This window comes from Ctenopharyngodon idella, chromosome 14, assembly GCF_019924925.1.
Source record: "Ctenopharyngodon idella isolate HZGC_01 chromosome 14, HZGC01, whole genome shotgun sequence".
NCBI classification, from domain to species: domain Eukaryota; kingdom Metazoa; phylum Chordata; class Actinopteri; order Cypriniformes; family Xenocyprididae; genus Ctenopharyngodon; species Ctenopharyngodon idella.
In genome coordinates, this window is record NC_067233.1 from 14704350 (window position 1) to 14721323 (window position 16974).

Below are 16974 nucleotides of genomic sequence, written 5' to 3' on the forward strand. Positions count from 1 at the left end.
GTCAGTTGTGTCTTCTTCCGTGTTCACAACAATTCAGTCTTTTCAACATAAAAGTCTTCGCTACAGAGTGACTCACTCATAAAGACAGTCTTTGCCGCCATCTAATGGCTGTTCACGGTCAGGGACTATTTTTTCCGGCGGAAGGAAGGCTTTTAGTGATTTTACTTCATGAAAGTTGCATTAATACATATTTTTTGGCTTTAATGTTTGTATTGTGTGGTAACTGTTTTATAAAAGCAATAAGGTACTTGAGGCTAGTGCTGTATCGTGAATAAGTCACGGCTGAAGGGGTTGCAGGCACTCTGCTTCACGTCGTGCCTAACAACGCCCTTCAGCCACAACTTATTCATGATACAGCACAGCCTCTCATACCTTATTACTTACATATTATATTACATTATATTAAATTATCGCTCAGCGATACTTTAAAGTTGGACATATAGTACATCCAAATTGGCGTGAGTATAATGTATGGGGGTAAAGCAATATATACTATATAGTGAATCTCAACTGCTCAATTGTTTATCTTTGCAAAATGTAAACTATATTATCGCACAGCTATATATGAAGTATGGATATGCAGTCTACCGTAAGTATATCCAAGTTAACCAGCATATAGACCTACTCACATAAGGCAATATAGTCTGCATAGCAAATCTCAACTGCTTGGTATATTGTCCGCTGAATGTGACCATAAGCAGCTTCATTTTAGCATGAAGATGTTAAAATATTATAAACCTTAATATTTATTTTCACAATAAGATCAGCAACATATATTTAGAAAATAGAGTGACTCTTCATTTCATATGACTTATAGTACTCTAGTATATGATTCCAAATTCAGCTGTTTTACCTTTACTGTTGAATCTTTGTAGAATGAAGAGTAGAAACATGTTTATATGACTAGCATAAGTTTTAGTTCATACACCACTTTTTTACCAAGTTCAAGTTAAGGACAAATGAAAATTGTTAGTATTCCTTTATGTGTAACTGACTAAAATGCGAGCCTGCAGTCTGAGAAACCATAAACGCGTGTTGGGGAAGCTTGCTGTAGACATACAAGCCATTATCATAATAATTGCCATTATCGCAATAGCAATATCCTCTTTAATGGCATATTAGCTGGATAAATAGCCAGAGTTAATTCAAAATGATTTACATCGCCATTTAACTAAATGTACCCTCGTCAAATGTTTAAGTGCAGAATCTGAGTTTGTTCGGTGACCACGAAGAAGCTTTTGAAATGAGCAAATCTCATCTCCACTAAACATGCTGACTCACTCTCTCAGGCAGTGATAAAGAGCTCATTTTCTCATCACCACACCAGCGCTCGGTATCTGTCAGAGCCAACCAGGCCTCATTTAATCAGATTCTCAGTTAAAAAGGAAGAAACTCAGGGTTAGGTGTGTCCAATGCCCCCCGCCAGCTGAAATGCCAGGATGAGAGATCTCTAGCAGTCCGTGATAGAAAGCTAAATACTCTATCCTCACAGGAGGCACACATGTGTCTGCTGTCTTTAATGAAGCGTACTGCTTTCAGCCCCATCTGAGAAGAGTTAGGGGCTAGAAAAATACACTTTTGTGCTGGGTTTCAGTAGTGGGTATATATCCCTTCCTTTGTAGTAGATGTATAAAAGTGAAGTAAAAAGGTCAAGCATGATAACATTCATCTCGAAGACAATAACAAACAAGTTTCTTTTATTTTACATAGTGCATCCTAGCTCTGTGCCATACATGTGATTTGATATCTAGACTTTGAATTTCATGTTAACCGCTGTTTCAAAGCATCATGGGAGATGGCTTGTGTTATGATGCAGTCTAGTGTTCGAAGAGATGAACTGCACCTGTTTAAGATCTGTCTTCACTATAAAGTGTCAGTGAATGTATTGTAAAAGCTTTTGAGTTTGCATGGGCAAACACCACTCTCATAAATCTAATTAATGTGCTCACTCTTAAAAAAAGGTTCATTTGGATTCTACATAGAACCTTCTGGTTCTTCACTCAAATTTATTTATCATGCCGATAAGGTTCTATATAAGGAGAAATGGCAACACTGGCTTTGCCAATGGGGTGAGTCTGTTTGTTTAACCAATAGAAGAAGAAGGGAGTGTACAGGAAACGTATTCGAAAACAGTTATTGACTGAATTCAGAATAGTAATTTAGCATGTAACATTACCTATATCTTTTTTGGCAAGATTTTTAAAAGTTGCAATGTAATGTAACTATTAATGCACAGCTCTATACAAAAAGTTGAATAATATGTAAATGTTTTCCACATATATACATTATACTCAGGTAAAGTGATGTATAGGCTACTATAGTAAATCTCAACTGCTCAGTTGTTGCCAAAAAGGTTCTATATAAGGAGAAATGTCTTAATGATTACACAATACTTTCATGTTCTAACAGAATATTTCAATTTTTTCTAGTGATAAAGTATGCTTACAAGCTGTTTAATTCATAAAATGTAACTAAAAAAAAAAAAAAAAATTAATTAAAACAAATGAATTAAAAATGATCCCATGATGGGAATCCCTAAAAGGTTCTATATATGTAGATACAATTTTGTTAATTATCTAGTGCATATTAAATAAATTGTTATTCAACTATTAACAAAATGCATTGACATGCACATTTTAGATTGAATTGGTGATTGTGTCATTTCAGTCATTATTGTCAGGATGTTAATTAATGTCCACTTAAAGTTCATTTCAATCTTCAATCCAATGGTGCTTTTTTTTCTTTCACTTTTGTTCTTGGCTCTAAAAATAAGAAATCAGATTGACTGGTGCCAATAAGGTCTCCTTGAACCAAACTGCAAGTGAATCTTTGGCCGCCAGCTGTGTTTATAACTCTTCTGTGAGTCATAATAACTAAAATATTCACCATCAGCGGGCTGCTTTTTACAGCAGTAGAGTTACTGTACTCTCAAAATTACCATTAATGCTGACTTATTCATTTAAAACAGTAATAGCCATTGTACACACTGTATAATTTGTATCATAAAGTTTTAAATGACATTATGAGTAATGAAGCCTGAAGTTACTTTTTTTTACAAACAAGAATAATAGCTTATACTCTAACTTACATAAGATATCGCATTAACTCATTCACCTCATGAAAAGTCATGAAACACAAATAAACGGTTTCTCTACTCCATCTTATTTCTCCAGTCTGACAGCAGGCCTCTGACTCACACAGGATCTGCGTAATGAATGATCTATGGAAAGCTACCCGCTGAGACTGATAGAGGAGGGGGAGTGTGAACAGCCTCTAAATCTCTATACTTGAGCAAACCTCAACAAGAGCAAGCGATACTGAGAGTAAGGGGGAAATGACATTAGCCCCTTTCCAATTTCAATTCAATTTTGTAACATTTTGCCATTGGACAGATTTGGACAGATTTCTATTTCTTAGTCCTACTTTTTATTGTAAAAAAATATAAAAAGTCACCAAAAGCAAAACTAAAACACATACAACAACAATATACTATAGCGGTACAAACATTCTTAGAGTACAAAATACTGTGCACAAAATCAGAAGCTTTACAAGTGTCACATGACAGGCATCTTAAAAACAGTATTTTCATGTTACGTTTTGGTTCACAGCAATAACTGAGGCTGCAGGATCGCTTATAAGTAACTGTTTGTCATGAAAAACAAATCGGTATTCATATTAGTGAAACATAATGATGTTGCAAAACTAAATCTAGGTTGTGCTAAATAACATAGGATTGGTCTGTGCTTTTTAGTTTAGATGACACTGGCCAACTCTGTGTACCCAGAATCCTCAGAGACAATCAAGAGCGCTGACAACTTCCTGGAACACCTACAGGATAGGGAGGGAAAAAACAGAGTTTGATGATAAGAAGACAAAAACCGCCTTACCTTAGTGCATGGATATATTTTTTAAATATATTTTTAACATTAAACTCACTTGCAAGTTTGTGAACAAGTAAGACAGTGCAATGAAAAGCTTTCGGTCACGTTCACTATATCGCCAGCAATGGATCGCTTGACCTACATGAGCAAAACAGGTTCTCTTATTAGTAACTGTAATTACCCATTTACATGCCCACAGGCAATGCAGATTTGAAATGAACATGAACTACTAATTTAAAGGATCATATTATTCAAACATACTAATGAGGCCTACCTTGGACTTTCTGTTGAAATCCACCAGCTGCATTGCCAATGCAGAAGCATCCCTGCTCAAAGCTGATCTGATCATATTTTTCAATGTTAGCTAACAAAGTGCCATTTACAGGCAGGTATAAAGTGCTTCCATTGGGCTCCCAGCTCTCGGAGTAGTAAACACCTCTCTGGCCATCAATCACGACAAAACCACCTAAAGGGAAGACGACTCGCAAGAGTCAAAAGCATTATTTGTACGATTTAATGTACACATAGAATTTTTCCTAATACAAATGCTATCAATATAGTAAATCCTATATCAGGATAATTAAATTCTAACAGGATCTATCCACCAATAAGCCAACTGGAACTGCTAAACACCAGATTAATGCAGGTTTAGGTTGGAAAAACTTAGCGCATATTGTATTAGCAATTGTAGGAGATAAAATATGTATGTACAGAATAGTCTATATACAGATACACTTAGTTGTCCTTTTGTATTAAGTCATTTAATTCAATTATTTTAAATTAATTAAGTTATGACTTAATTATTTTTAAAACTTGGAGACCTAAGTTCAAAATCTGGTTTTGCATTAAACTCTAGTTAAGGATTGAGCCTTGTCCACAACTAAGAGCCATACTTACGCTTCCTCATGCTCTCTTTGGAGGGAAAACCCTTAGGACCATCTTCTTCGTTGCCATTTACATTATTCACATCATTTCGTTTACGTTTACTGGGTAAACAGATGGGCGACATCTCAGTAAATCCATTAACCCATTTCATATGTGTCTGACAAACGTTACTGGACAGTAGTGCATTGGGGTCCATGATTCACTAAATACAGTAATGTGGACTTTTAGTATGTAGTCTATTTTACATGCAGCTACAGTCTAAGTGCCTTTAAAGCATTCGGTGCCACACAGGAAACTAAATAAATGCCAGGATATATGTGGCAGTGTCTATATGAAAGAATTTAAAAACAACACAAAATAAATAAAGTCATTAGTTTACTAGGCTATATGTCTTTCATTACACAAGGACAGGCAATTCACAACAAGGCGCGCACCAAAAATCAAAACAATGAGCCGTGACAAGGAGTCATCTTTTATTTTTGCCTGATTTAAATTGCAAATTTTAAATGCTTTTTCTTGATTTTTTTTAAAAAAACGTCTTATTATATATTCACCTTGAAGTACTATAGAATGTTATTAAAAAAGGAACGGAGTGTTTTTAATCATGTATTGATTGTGGCAGTACCCGATTTACTATCAGGCACAACGTAGTAGGCTAATAGCGAGGGTCCTAGCAGGAGATCCGATGTGACGTATTTCCCTTTTCGCATGCCTCTTGGATTGAGTGTGGCTTGGAGCGATCATTTGAGGCACATATAATCTTTTATTCCAGCTTTAAGATGTTTAAAATCGAGGGTCTTGGGCCGAAGATGGACCCGGAGGAGATGAAGAAAAAAATGCGCGAGGATGTTATGACGTCTGTTCGCAACTTTCTGATTTATGTTGCGCTTCTGCGAGTCAGTGAGTATCGAGGCGCTTCTTGCATGTATTTGGTTAGATCAAATGTGCACGTGTGATCGTTATAAAACTGAAATTGTGTCCGTTTCTTTTTACTGAGTTTCTCGAAGTGCCGTTTGAGACGTTCTGATTGATGATCTATTCAGCATCCTATAAATTTAACAGGGTCTATATGGATATGAATATTAGAGGTCACCTTTGGAGTAAATTATATTATAGGCAGAGTGTAGTTTATTGAACCCTGTGTCAAGAAGAGCAAGGTCTCTTCACGTCAAAAGGTTTGTTAATAACCCGCTTTTCTGTTTTTCAGCACCATATGTTTTGAAGAAGCTCGACAGCATATGAAACTTCACCATGGACAGAAACATTCCCTGTACAGATGAGCATGCAGAACCTCGACGATGCTGCACAAAGTCACTTACAACGGCAGTTAATGAAGAGATACTGTAACTTCATGTCATCATTTATTTTATTTTTTAATTTTTTTTACTGGTTGCAATTGAATGGATGAGAACAGATGAAGTATAATCACATTTGAAAACTATGGTAAACGAGATGTCTACCAGAATGTTATGACATGGTCACAAAGGTCTAAGCAATAAATCTTGCATCAGTTAATCCCATTGACAGTTGTTGAAACTTGAACTATAAAGCAGAGATTTATAACATCATTTACTTTCATTTAAATTATAGTAAAAAATCCCAGTGGTACATTTAGATTCATTTAAAATGTGTTAAGAGGGTAAGAACTCAACATGCATTATTAAAAATATTACGTTTTCCATGAAATCAATGTATGGCATTCACATTGTAGTCAAATCCTGATGTTTAGAAAATGTGACTCACCTACTTGTGCTTCTCTATGAGATGCCAAATACAGGAGTTTCAATAAATCTGTTATTACATAAGCACCATATAATTCATCAACGTCTTTAATCAACAACTTGCAGTGTAAAATGGCATTTGAGTGTTGAATGACTTCAAATGTGAATTTTACATGTGTTGTTCCAGTTATAATGGAGATTATCCAAGTGAAGTAATTCTATTATTCCTTCTAATCACATAGTGCATTTAATGGTTAGATTTTACAGTACCGACTTTTCTATTTGTATAAGGCACAAGTTCGAGCACTACAGTTTCAGCTCACTAGGCATTTCAGAGCCTGTCAAGCCTGCCAGCAAGTTGTTTGCAGTGAGTGCACTCATGACACCACGCGTGGAGTAGGTGGCGCTGCCAATGTGAGGGAGGACCACTGTAAGACAAAAATAAAACCAAGTTAGACAAGGTTTTTCTACTATGAGATGGCTTTTCAGTGGTAAAATAAGATGGATTTACAATGTACAAGAGTACTAGTGAGATTTAAAGCTCACCACAGTTTTTAAGGGTCAGCAGTGGGTGGTCAGTGGGCAGAGGTTCAGGGGTTGTGACGTCAAGCCCTGCTGCTGCAATCTGACCACTGCTGAGGGCTTCAAACAAATCCTCTTGATTCACAACTGCCCCTCTAGAGAAGGGTGAATACAGTATTTTTCAGTCTAGTATTTTGTTACAGCAATCAAATAGACACTGGAATCTGCAGATTAGTTTAAAAGAAAATAAGACAGTAAACAAGAAATGTAATGCCCTGTAAAATGCATAATTGCAATTCAGCTATAACAATAAAGAATTGAACAAGTTTCACTGGTGAGGTATACCTGCTGGTGTTGATAAAGATTGATGTTTTCTTCATCTTGCTGAAGAAGGTTTTGTCACAAAGGCCCTGAGTGTCGGGAGTCAAAGAACAGGACACCACCACAAAATCACTCTCACTCAACAGGGTGTCCAATGGCACTGAGAAAGAGATAGAGGTTAAGATGAGAGGCCATGATATAATCTTCATATCCCTTATAAATAATCTTAATTCATACATAGAGTGGCATAAAGCAATTTCTTTTCCTACCATATTCCCCATCAACCTCTTGGGCCTGAGGTTTGGGTTGTCTGCCTGTGTACAGCAGTCTCTTAACACCAAACGGCTTCAGTCGCCTTGCAATGGCCAAACCTACAAATCGCAGAAAGTCTGTCAGACCCAATAGTCAGAATGCTTTTCATTTGTGAAAATGTAATTCTCTCTATAATGAGATTGTCAGATAAAACAGGTTTTAAAGTATTCACCTTCATTGTTTTAACAACATAAATTGAGTGACATCTTCAATTATCCTGAGAGATTACGCTACATATGATAACAAGGTTACCTGTGTTGTGGCTTGTTTACATTATAAATGTCACTGAATTTGTCACTGAAGTAAAACAACAGATGGTGTATGTAACAGAACAGATGCATTGGTAGTTTATGATACTGAAGGGAGGAAAAATGAATCCTTCATACTGTACCTATGCGGCCCAATCCAATCACCCCAACAGTGCTGCCCGAAAGACCATAACCACACAGCCACAGAGGCTTCCATGTACTCCAGCCGCCACTGAGATGGGGAAAATATTATTATTAAATAATATAATTAATATAAAAATTAGATATTGGTAATGAATTATTACACTGTTTTAAATTCCAAGATTTTGCTTAAAGTCACCATAGTAATTATTTTAAATTATGTATCCATGCGGTGCACATAATTTTAAATGTATGCGACCTCATAATCTTTAATCAAAATAACTTCCCCTCCCTCTTGCAACGACACCTCTTCTCTGATAATGCGTTTACTGCCTGTCACTAACATGAGATCACATCAATTCCTGATGGACAAAATTGAGTCCTGCCCTACATTCACTGTGATATACAGGGGTTGGACGATGAAACAGAAACATTGGCCAATATAGTGTTGGGGTTTTCACACACATATATGCATGGCCTAGTGGCCAATCTTCATTGATTTTACATTCCATCAGTAAGAGCAGAGTGTGACGGTTGAATTAGCAGAGCAATAGCACAGCTGTACATAAAATACTGCAATTCACACAACATAATGGGAGACTTATCAGAGGACAAATTGTTGGTGCATGTCTCACTGGCTCATCTGTGACCAGGACAGCAAGTCTTTGTGGTGTATCGAGAGCTATGGTATCTAGGGTAATGTCGGCATTCCATTACGAAGGATGAACCACATCCAACAGGAATAACTGTCGACGCAAGAGTAAGGGATGTCCAGGTACTGACCTGGATTGTATCCAAAAAAAAAAAAAAAAAAAACACAGCTGCCCAACTCATTGCAGAATTCGGTGAAAACTCTCCTGTTTTCACCAAAACTGTCCGTCAGGAGCACCACTGCTATAGCCAAACCTTTGGTCACTCATGCCAATGCCAAATGTCAGTTTCATTGCTGCCAACAGTGAGCTGTGGACAATGTGAAACATGTATTGTTCTCTGATGAGTCCATTTTCACGGTCTTTCCGGTTACGGTGTGGCCCCAAAGAGGTTCAACACCCAGACTGTTGCTGCCCAGAGTGAAGTACGGGGGTGGATCAGTGATGGTTTGGGCTGCAATATCATGGCATTCCCTACTGTGCTTGACTGTGCATCACTGCCAATGAATACTGAACCATTCTGGAGAACCATCTGCACCCAATCTTTTAAACATTGTACCCTGAAAGGGGTGCCATGTATCAATGCACCAATACGCACAGCAAGACTTGTGACAGAATGGTTTGGTGAATATGAAAGTGAAGTTGAAGATTTACCATGGCCTGCACAGTCAGTCACCAGATCTAAATATTTTTGAGCCACTTTGGGGTATTTTGGAGGAGCAAGTCAGAAAACGGCTTCCTCCACCAACATCACATAGTGACCTGACCACTGTTATGGAAGAGGAATGACTCAAAATCCCCCTGGCCACTGTGAAGGACTTGTATCTGTCATTCCCAAGATGAATTTACATGGTATTGGCCGCAAAAGGAGGCCCTACACCATACTAATAAATTATTGTGATTTAAAACAAGGTGATTTAGTTTCATTGTCCAACCCCTGGACATCACAATAGAGAAGAAAAGAATCGCAACTTCAGTTTTAATGATGGCTCTAAGATTATGTTGAACATTTGGATCTGTTCCCTACCAAGCTCTGATATATGTCATATGATGTAGTAGAAAAGGTGTCTGACTTACTTTTTCACTTCTTCTACACCCTCGGGAAGACGTCGGGCAGTGGCCAAGAGCAGAGCTACTGTCAGCTCAGCAGTAGCATCAGTCAAAACATCAGGAGTGTAGCCTACTCTTATCCCTCTGGGATGAAGAAAGAGTATATGTGTTTAAATTGTATGAACATCTTTAATATGATCAATCAAAATCGATCAACTGTCTATTTTGTCACTTTCTGGGCTTACAAAAACAAACTCACCGTTTCTTTATCTCATCTATAGCAAGGTGGTCAAATCCAACAGAGAGAGTGCTGATCACTTTCAAGTTGGGTCCTGAGAATAATTAATATGTGTGTGTTATCAATGTTACCTAGTCAGTATTTTCACCTGCAGTTGTTCTTACTCAGAGGTTTGCCTTACCAGCCGCATCCAAGACCTCAGTATCAATTTTGTCTGAGAGTAAACAGAGAATCCCATGAGCACCTGCCACCCCCTTCAGAAGCTCTGCCCGGGGCACAGGCTCATCAGAGTCCCACACTGACAAATTACACCTGCACATAACGGGGAACAACAGAGGCATCTGAATCAACGAAAACTGCTCAGATATTTACACAAGTTTGTGCAAGTCGTTTCATTTAAATGATGTGCTACATCATAAAATATCAACGTGTGCAATAAGGCTCGTGACGAAACAGTGTGTGACGTTTTACATTTAGACTGTAAGCATGCTAGGGTCATTGGCGTAACTTTAAATGCAGGAGTGAAGGCAAATTGTTGTATGCCTCACGCCATGCTCGAGGACATTCACATGCTGCCATTAAACACCGTGGCCATCATAGTTTTGACACAAGCTACAGTACATCATCTCATTAACTCTCCATGGAGAGAATATCAGACGTTTTATACATGCAAAATTTGCATATATTGCATGCATACTACTAAACCATAAAAAGTTTCGTACATGCCGGCTTTTTGGAGTATTTTCATGCCCTCCTGGGGAATGCGTCTCGTGACGAACACTTTCATCATCTGCTGTGCGCTCATCATGCACAACTAAAGCTTAAACGGATGGATTGATCTGATATATTTCACTCTGAATCTGATAACAACAACAGAAATCCAAAGCGGCTACAAAGGTGGGAAGCACTAAAAAGTGCATGACAGAGCGCTCGTTCAGCAGGCTTTAGCGCCATCTAGTGGAGCGGATGGACCGCGCAACTGCAGTTGCTTGCTTTTCTGAGGGTCTTTCAGATAAACGTTTGTTGGGGATTGAAAATGTACTGCAAATTACGACAGGTACGTTTGACGTGAGATTTTTTAAAAATCGCTAACGAGTTTTTGTTTGTTTTGCTGGAAATGTATTTTACTAATTTGTGGTACGTTTCGTTTCGTTTAGCTGTCTGTGTGTTTTGCGGGTAATAAGTGAATATGTGTTGGGCGTATGACTGGTTTAATTTTAATTTTCTGCAGGTTTTGAGGTGTTTATTGACTTTAGTTCATCGCGAGTGTGGTGAGTGTAAACGGTCAGGAGGTCTGATGGTTGTCACGAGGGCGCTCTGTGAATCTCCGGCGATTTTAACTGGTAAAAAAAACTAACAGACTAAAGTCATGCTGACTTATTACTTCAATTATTTGTATTAATGTTTCATTCATCTTGACGACTGTTGTCATTTACAGTATCTGCTGCTGGTGCTTGGTGTAGTAAATTTTCTAAGTCTGCTTTGAAGGGTGAGTGTGTACTAGCCTATACACTGATAAGTGTACTTGTGAATAGGTTTAGATTCACGCTGGTTCTTTTTTTAAATTTTCTTCTGTTTTCTTTTTTCAGAGGCTATGGAAAGACTTTCTTCACAGGTCCCACCTTGTGAGTGTGTTCATCAAGAAGAGCTTCAGAGATTTACTGACAATTTTGGGTCTTTGTTTTTTACCTATTCTTTTCACGTAAGTGCCTCCTGACTGAATAATCTAAAATTGTATTTGGCAAAATTAATTTGTCTTTAATTCTCATACTATAGTAAATACTCTTTTCATATATTTTTATATAAGGCATGTATACTGGTAGTCACATATTAAGTATAATTTGTTTTATCTTCATTTTAAAATATTGGAAAGGCTACTAGTCAGTCAGTGGAGGAAGAACAGGCGAAGATTCAAACATTTCTGCACAGACTCAGTCTGGTTCATGTGCAGGTGAGACAAGTGCTGTTCATTTGATATATGCCTATTTCAAACTATTCTAACAAGATTAATCATTTTTTTCACAATTACATTGAAATAAATCAAAATGTTCACCTTTAAGGTGAGTTATGTTTTATAAACATGTATATTTGTGATAATACTGTTGCATAGAATTTTTTAATTTATCAAGAGTAAAACCATTATTCTTTCTCCAGTGAAGATCTGGTTCTAGCATTTTAATCTGTTCTAGGTGGAAATCATCTTTGAGATTAGAACAGATTCAACAACACACAAGCAAATTTACAGGTTATCTAAATAAATATACACTACTGTTCAAAAGTTTGCAGTCAGTAAGATTTTTTTTTTTTTTTTTACTTTTATCAAGCAAGGATACATTAAATTGATTAAAACAGTAAAGCCATTTATAATGTTACAAAACATTTATATTTCAAATAAATGCTGTTTTTTATTTTTTACATTTTATTCACTAAAAAATCCTTTAAAAAAACTATCATGTTTTCCACAAAAATATTATGCAGTACACGCATTTTCAACATTGATAACAACAATAATAATAAACGTTTTCAAGCACCAAATCAGCATATTAGATTGATTTCTGAAGAATCATGTGACACTGAAGACTGGAGTAATGATGCTGGAAATTCAGCTTTGCATCACAGGAATAAATTAAAATATTTTATAATATATTATAGAAAACAGTTCTTTTAAATTGTAATACTTTTTCACAATACTGTTTACTGTAATTTTGGTCAAGCCAAATAAGAGACTTCTTTCAAAAACAATAATAATAAAAAAATCTTACTGACCACAAATAATAATAATAAAACCCCAAAGCTTATTTTTATGTTTTTGTTGCTTTTACTCATCTCTGTATTTATGTCTCACAGGTCTACTCATTAAACCTTCTCAATATTATTATTAAAGTGTGTAATAGTCTTTATTTGTTCTTTTATAGTGGAGAGACAAGAAGTAAAGTTTCAGTGATGGATCACAGCATTTCTATGGACATTGCCGCATACGGACAGTCAGTTGCTGCAAATTTGTATTACATAGAACAACTTACTGTCAAGCAGAATCAACACATGAGACTGGTCATTCGGTTTTAACATCCTGAATACATCTTTTCTTGCATTTTTTTACATTTTGCTTCTTTAATTTTATTATGAAGGAATCCATTTTCTGTGCGATGTTTCCCATCCTGTCCACAAATGCACCCAGTATTGGGAGACACACTGAGTTGTGTGCTCCCCACTGACATAATAGAGGCTGGACTATGTGGGGAAATGAGCATGGTTACCATGGCAACACTTGCACCCTGTATGGATCAGTATTCCAACTGGCCCATTCATCTCTCATGCATACGGATATCCTTCGTAATGGTCATATAATAACTGTTATTAAAATTTAAGAGCATGCAAATGATTTTAGGCTACTTGCCTTATATATGATCAGTCTTTTTAGGTGATTCTGATACATTATTCATATTAATGAACAGAAGAGATATTTTGTTTTCCCTGACGTTCATCACACATGCTAGTGTACAGTCCATGTGGCATGCCTCTAATGCAACAAACACAGATGAGTTTCCTCCAGAGTTTGGCTTCTTCACTCTCCTGGGCAGATCTCGGCTTTTCTAAAGTCTGTTGTATGGAAGCACAAAACATCCAGGGTAAATGACAGGACTAAATGGAGAGAAATTGGTGAAACTGAGAGCCAATTCACTCACTGCGTTGTAATTTTATGGATGGCAGCTTTGCTGCAAAGCATAAAGGACACTGTGCTACAAATCACTACTGGTTTTGAGGCTAGTTTAGACAGTTATCCAACATGTGTATATATTATTTAATTCTGGCTTTTCTCTTTATAGGCTGTCTGTGTTCTGATGTAGAATTCTCTGTTGAAACCGACTACAGTCAGGAAACAGGATGTAGTAATGCTGTAGAACAGACTCTGACTGTCTTCATTTTCACTCAGTACACTGACCCCTTCCGCTCCCAGATCCCTGACTTCATAAGTGAGTTTCATTTGCCTGCCCTATCACATAGACATATTAAGATCTTAATATTTTCTGCTTTTAAATTTGTCAGGCAGTGAGGAACTTTTCGAGAGACACTTGGATGCAGTTTTTTGGTACAACGGAGATCAAGTGAGGGCGACTCTACAGTCTACCATGATAAAAACTCTGAAAGGATTCCAGCAAAGACACGCTGTAAGATTTGTCTGTTAATGTACTTACACTATTGTTCAAAAGTTTAAGTCAATAATATTTTTTTGAAATAAATTAATACTTTTATTCAGCAAGGACACATTAAATTGGTCAAAGGTGACATTAAAGGGTTAGTTCACCCAAAAATGAAAATAATGTAATTTATTACTCACCCTCATGCCGTTCCACACCTGTAAGACCTTCGTTAATCTTCGGAACACAAATTAAGATATTTTTGTTGAAGTCTGATGGCTCAGTGAGGCCTGCATAGCCAGCAATGACATTTCCTCTATCAAGATACATTAATGTACTAAAAACATATTTAAACATATTTAAACTGATTTCAAAACACTGCTTCAGGAAGCTTTGGAGCGTTGTGAATCAGAGTGTCGAGTCAGCGGTTTGGAGCGCTAAAGTCACGTGATTTCAGCAGTTTGCCGGTTTGACACGCGATCCGAATCATGATTCATAACGCTCCGAAGCTTCCTGACGCAGTGTTTTGAAATCGGACATCACTATATAAGTCGTTATTTTGTTTTTTTTTTGGCACACCAAAAATATTCTCGTCGCTTTATAATATTAATATTGAACCACTGTACTCACATGAACTGATTTAAATATGTTTTTAGTACATTAATGGATCTTGAGAGAGGAAATGTCATTGCTGGCTATGGAGGCCTCACTGAGCCATCAGATTTCAACAAAAATATCTTAATTTTTGTTCCGAAGATTAATGAAGGACTTACGGGTGTGGAACGGCATGAGGGTGAGTAATTAATTACATTATTTTCATTTTTAGGTGAACTAACCCTTTAAAGACATTTATAATGTTACATTTGTTACAAGTTTTAAATGTTGAACTTAAATTTCCTGTTCTTCAAAGAATCTTGAAAAAATGTACCGCTGTCTACACAAAAAAAATAAGTAGTAGTAGTTTTCAACATTGAATAAGAAATGTTTCTTGAGCAGCAAATCAGCATATTAGAATGAATTCTAAAGGATCAGGTGACACTGAATGATCAGCTTTGCCATCACAGGAATTACAGTTTTCACAATATTATAGTTTTACTGCATTTTTCAACAAATAAAAAATAATCCTTTTTCATGCAGCCTTGGTGAGCATAAGAGACTTTCATCTTACAAATCTTACAGACCTTAAACTTTTGAACAGTGTTGTACATGGAAAAATTGTGACACTATAGTCATTAGTCATTGTTTAAACACGACTGAACCTTACATATTTTCTGTGTGTACTTCAGGCCAGGCAGAAGTTGGATTCTGCCATATCCATCGTCTTGAGCTCAGTGAACAGTATAATTGCCAGCAGCAGCAGTGGAGAGTTTCGAAGAGCCTGTTTTGATAGCATGAGGGTATAATATATGGCTATAATTTATACTGGTTCCCAAAACACCCTATTTTATGTGTCATTTCACTTCTTATTCTTAAGAACAGTGCTTTTTTGCTTGTGGAAGTTGTATAAAGTGTTTAAAATGGGGTTTGTTTTAGGTCAAGAGCTCCTGTGAGTTACATGTATCTCTTCAACAGTCACTTCAAAGCGTTGTGGATGGGCGCTTTGCTCCAAAGCGCACGTGTAGCAATGAAATGGTGCTTTTGCAAACCTTGTTTCATATTATTTCATTTCTGCATTCATAATTTTGCCTTCTTTATGAATGTGATTTTCATCTCCTCATAAGGTGGAGGAGGCTGTTAGCACTGAACAAAGTAGTCTTGACAGCTGGGAGAAAGGTAAGTTTTAATGAATGAGTTTAATAGTCTTCATACAATAATTCTTCCTAGAACTCTTATGATACGTGGGTATTTGTAATCGTAATTGTTCTCATTTCATGTCTTTTGGGAGGTACTGACTTTGAAGCACCACAAAAATCATTAATAGAGTTGGTTGAGATGATTTGTTATATTTTGAAAGATGTTGATTCATCCTTTTTTTCAGCATTTGAAAATCCACCAGAACTGTCTTCTAAGAGGATTCACCGTGACCTTGAATCCTTCAGCTTTATCCCTGAGAAGAGGCAATGCTCAGAGCCATTCTCTGAGAACTCAGACACCTTCGTGAAGAGTGCCTTTGAGGCAGCAAACATCCAGAGAAGTCCCCTGTCTCCTATACAGCTTCCTCAAAGTCAGCAAACTGGAATGATCGCAGACATACCCTCAGTGCTGAGCCTGGCTAAACTAAACAATGAACAGGTGGATAACTCTAAAATTATTATAAATACTGTATGCCACTTATACAATCTGATATGTATCCCAGAACTCAATCACAGAAGATGTGCAGCCTATACTGTCCATATCCTAATTGTTTTGTTATCTCTCTTTGTGAAGGTGGAGAAGCAGTGGGTTCAAGAGCTTGAGAACTTTTCTGAATGGGACTGAGAAAAAATACTTGAGATCAACATTTCTGTTGTTGCTTTTTTTTTTTTAACATCTTCCAAACATGTTGAAAAAAATTATTTTAATTATCTTTCAATATTCTACTACTATGTATGCTTAAGACAGAAGTCTTTGTTGTAATTTAATAGTATTTTATTTATTATTTTGTAAGCTACATTAAAAGTCACCTGTTTTTAATAAATATATCCTAAATGCTTGAGTTAAATTTATGTGTAAATATATAGCCAGGACATATACACTAACATATATATATAATAAATATATATATATATATAATGTATATAGGCCTATATAAAACTTGGGCCTACATGTTCATTTCTTTACAAACCCTTTTTTTTTTTTTTATTGAACCAGCTTAGCTACCAACAGAGACTGCATAATTATGTTATTTTAAAACCTGACAAGTTAAGAACGTGACCAATTTTGAAAA

General features: G+C 36.5%; 4 protein-coding genes across 10 annotated transcripts; 2 read left to right on the plus strand and 2 right to left on the minus strand.

The window, feature by feature from the left end:
- Positions 1-3403: 3403 nt before the first annotated feature.
- si:dkey-109l4.3 (uncharacterized protein LOC559137 homolog) lies at positions 3404-5225 on the minus strand. The gene is made up of 4 exons (XM_051859628.1): positions 4779-5225; positions 4156-4347; positions 3937-4019; positions 3404-3828 (listed from the first exon to the last, which is right to left on the minus strand). The coding sequence occupies exons 1-4, from the start codon at positions 4960-4962 to the stop codon at positions 3790-3792; spliced, it is 498 nt and encodes a 165-aa protein (XP_051715588.1). The 5' UTR covers positions 4963-5225; the 3' UTR covers positions 3404-3789.
- Positions 5226-5427: 202 nt separating this feature from the next.
- Positions 5428-6571, plus strand: tomm5 (translocase of outer mitochondrial membrane 5 homolog (yeast)). The gene is made up of 2 exons (XM_051859629.1): positions 5428-5666; positions 5974-6571. Exons 1-2 carry the CDS (start codon positions 5546-5548, stop codon positions 6006-6008), a joined length of 156 nt encoding a protein of 51 aa, XP_051715589.1. The 5' UTR covers positions 5428-5545; the 3' UTR covers positions 6009-6571.
- grhpra (glyoxylate reductase/hydroxypyruvate reductase a) lies at positions 6121-10887 on the minus strand. The gene is made up of 9 exons (XM_051859627.1): positions 10692-10887; positions 10151-10281; positions 9991-10063; positions 9759-9875; positions 8034-8122; positions 7600-7701; positions 7355-7490; positions 7034-7164; positions 6121-6915 (listed from the first exon to the last, which is right to left on the minus strand). Exons 1-9 carry the CDS (start codon positions 10775-10777, stop codon positions 6794-6796), a joined length of 987 nt encoding a protein of 328 aa, XP_051715587.1. The 5' UTR covers positions 10778-10887; the 3' UTR covers positions 6121-6793.
- On the plus strand, positions 10878-16743 carry zgc:195212 (DUF4554 domain-containing protein). Of its 7 annotated transcripts, XM_051859619.1 has the most exons (16): positions 10878-11026; positions 11201-11312; positions 11408-11458; positions 11559-11671; positions 11843-11920; positions 12159-12214; positions 12885-12953; positions 13098-13293; positions 13460-13598; positions 13797-13943; positions 14017-14138; positions 15395-15505; positions 15642-15740; positions 15830-15881; positions 16087-16340; positions 16476-16743. In XM_051859619.1, the coding sequence occupies exons 1-16, from the start codon at positions 11006-11008 to the stop codon at positions 16524-16526; spliced, it is 1671 nt and encodes a 556-aa protein (XP_051715579.1). In that variant the 5' UTR covers positions 10878-11005; the 3' UTR covers positions 16527-16743. The 7 variants fall into 7 exon arrangements, with proteins under 7 accessions (XP_051715579.1, XP_051715585.1, XP_051715580.1 ...); XM_051859620.1 differs by lacking the exons at positions 10878-11026; positions 12159-12214 and having other exon boundaries at positions 11559-11594; XM_051859622.1 differs by lacking the exons at positions 10878-11026; positions 11201-11312; positions 11408-11458; positions 12159-12214 and having other exon boundaries at positions 11573-11671.
- The last annotated feature ends 231 nt before the right edge of the window (positions 16744-16974 follow it).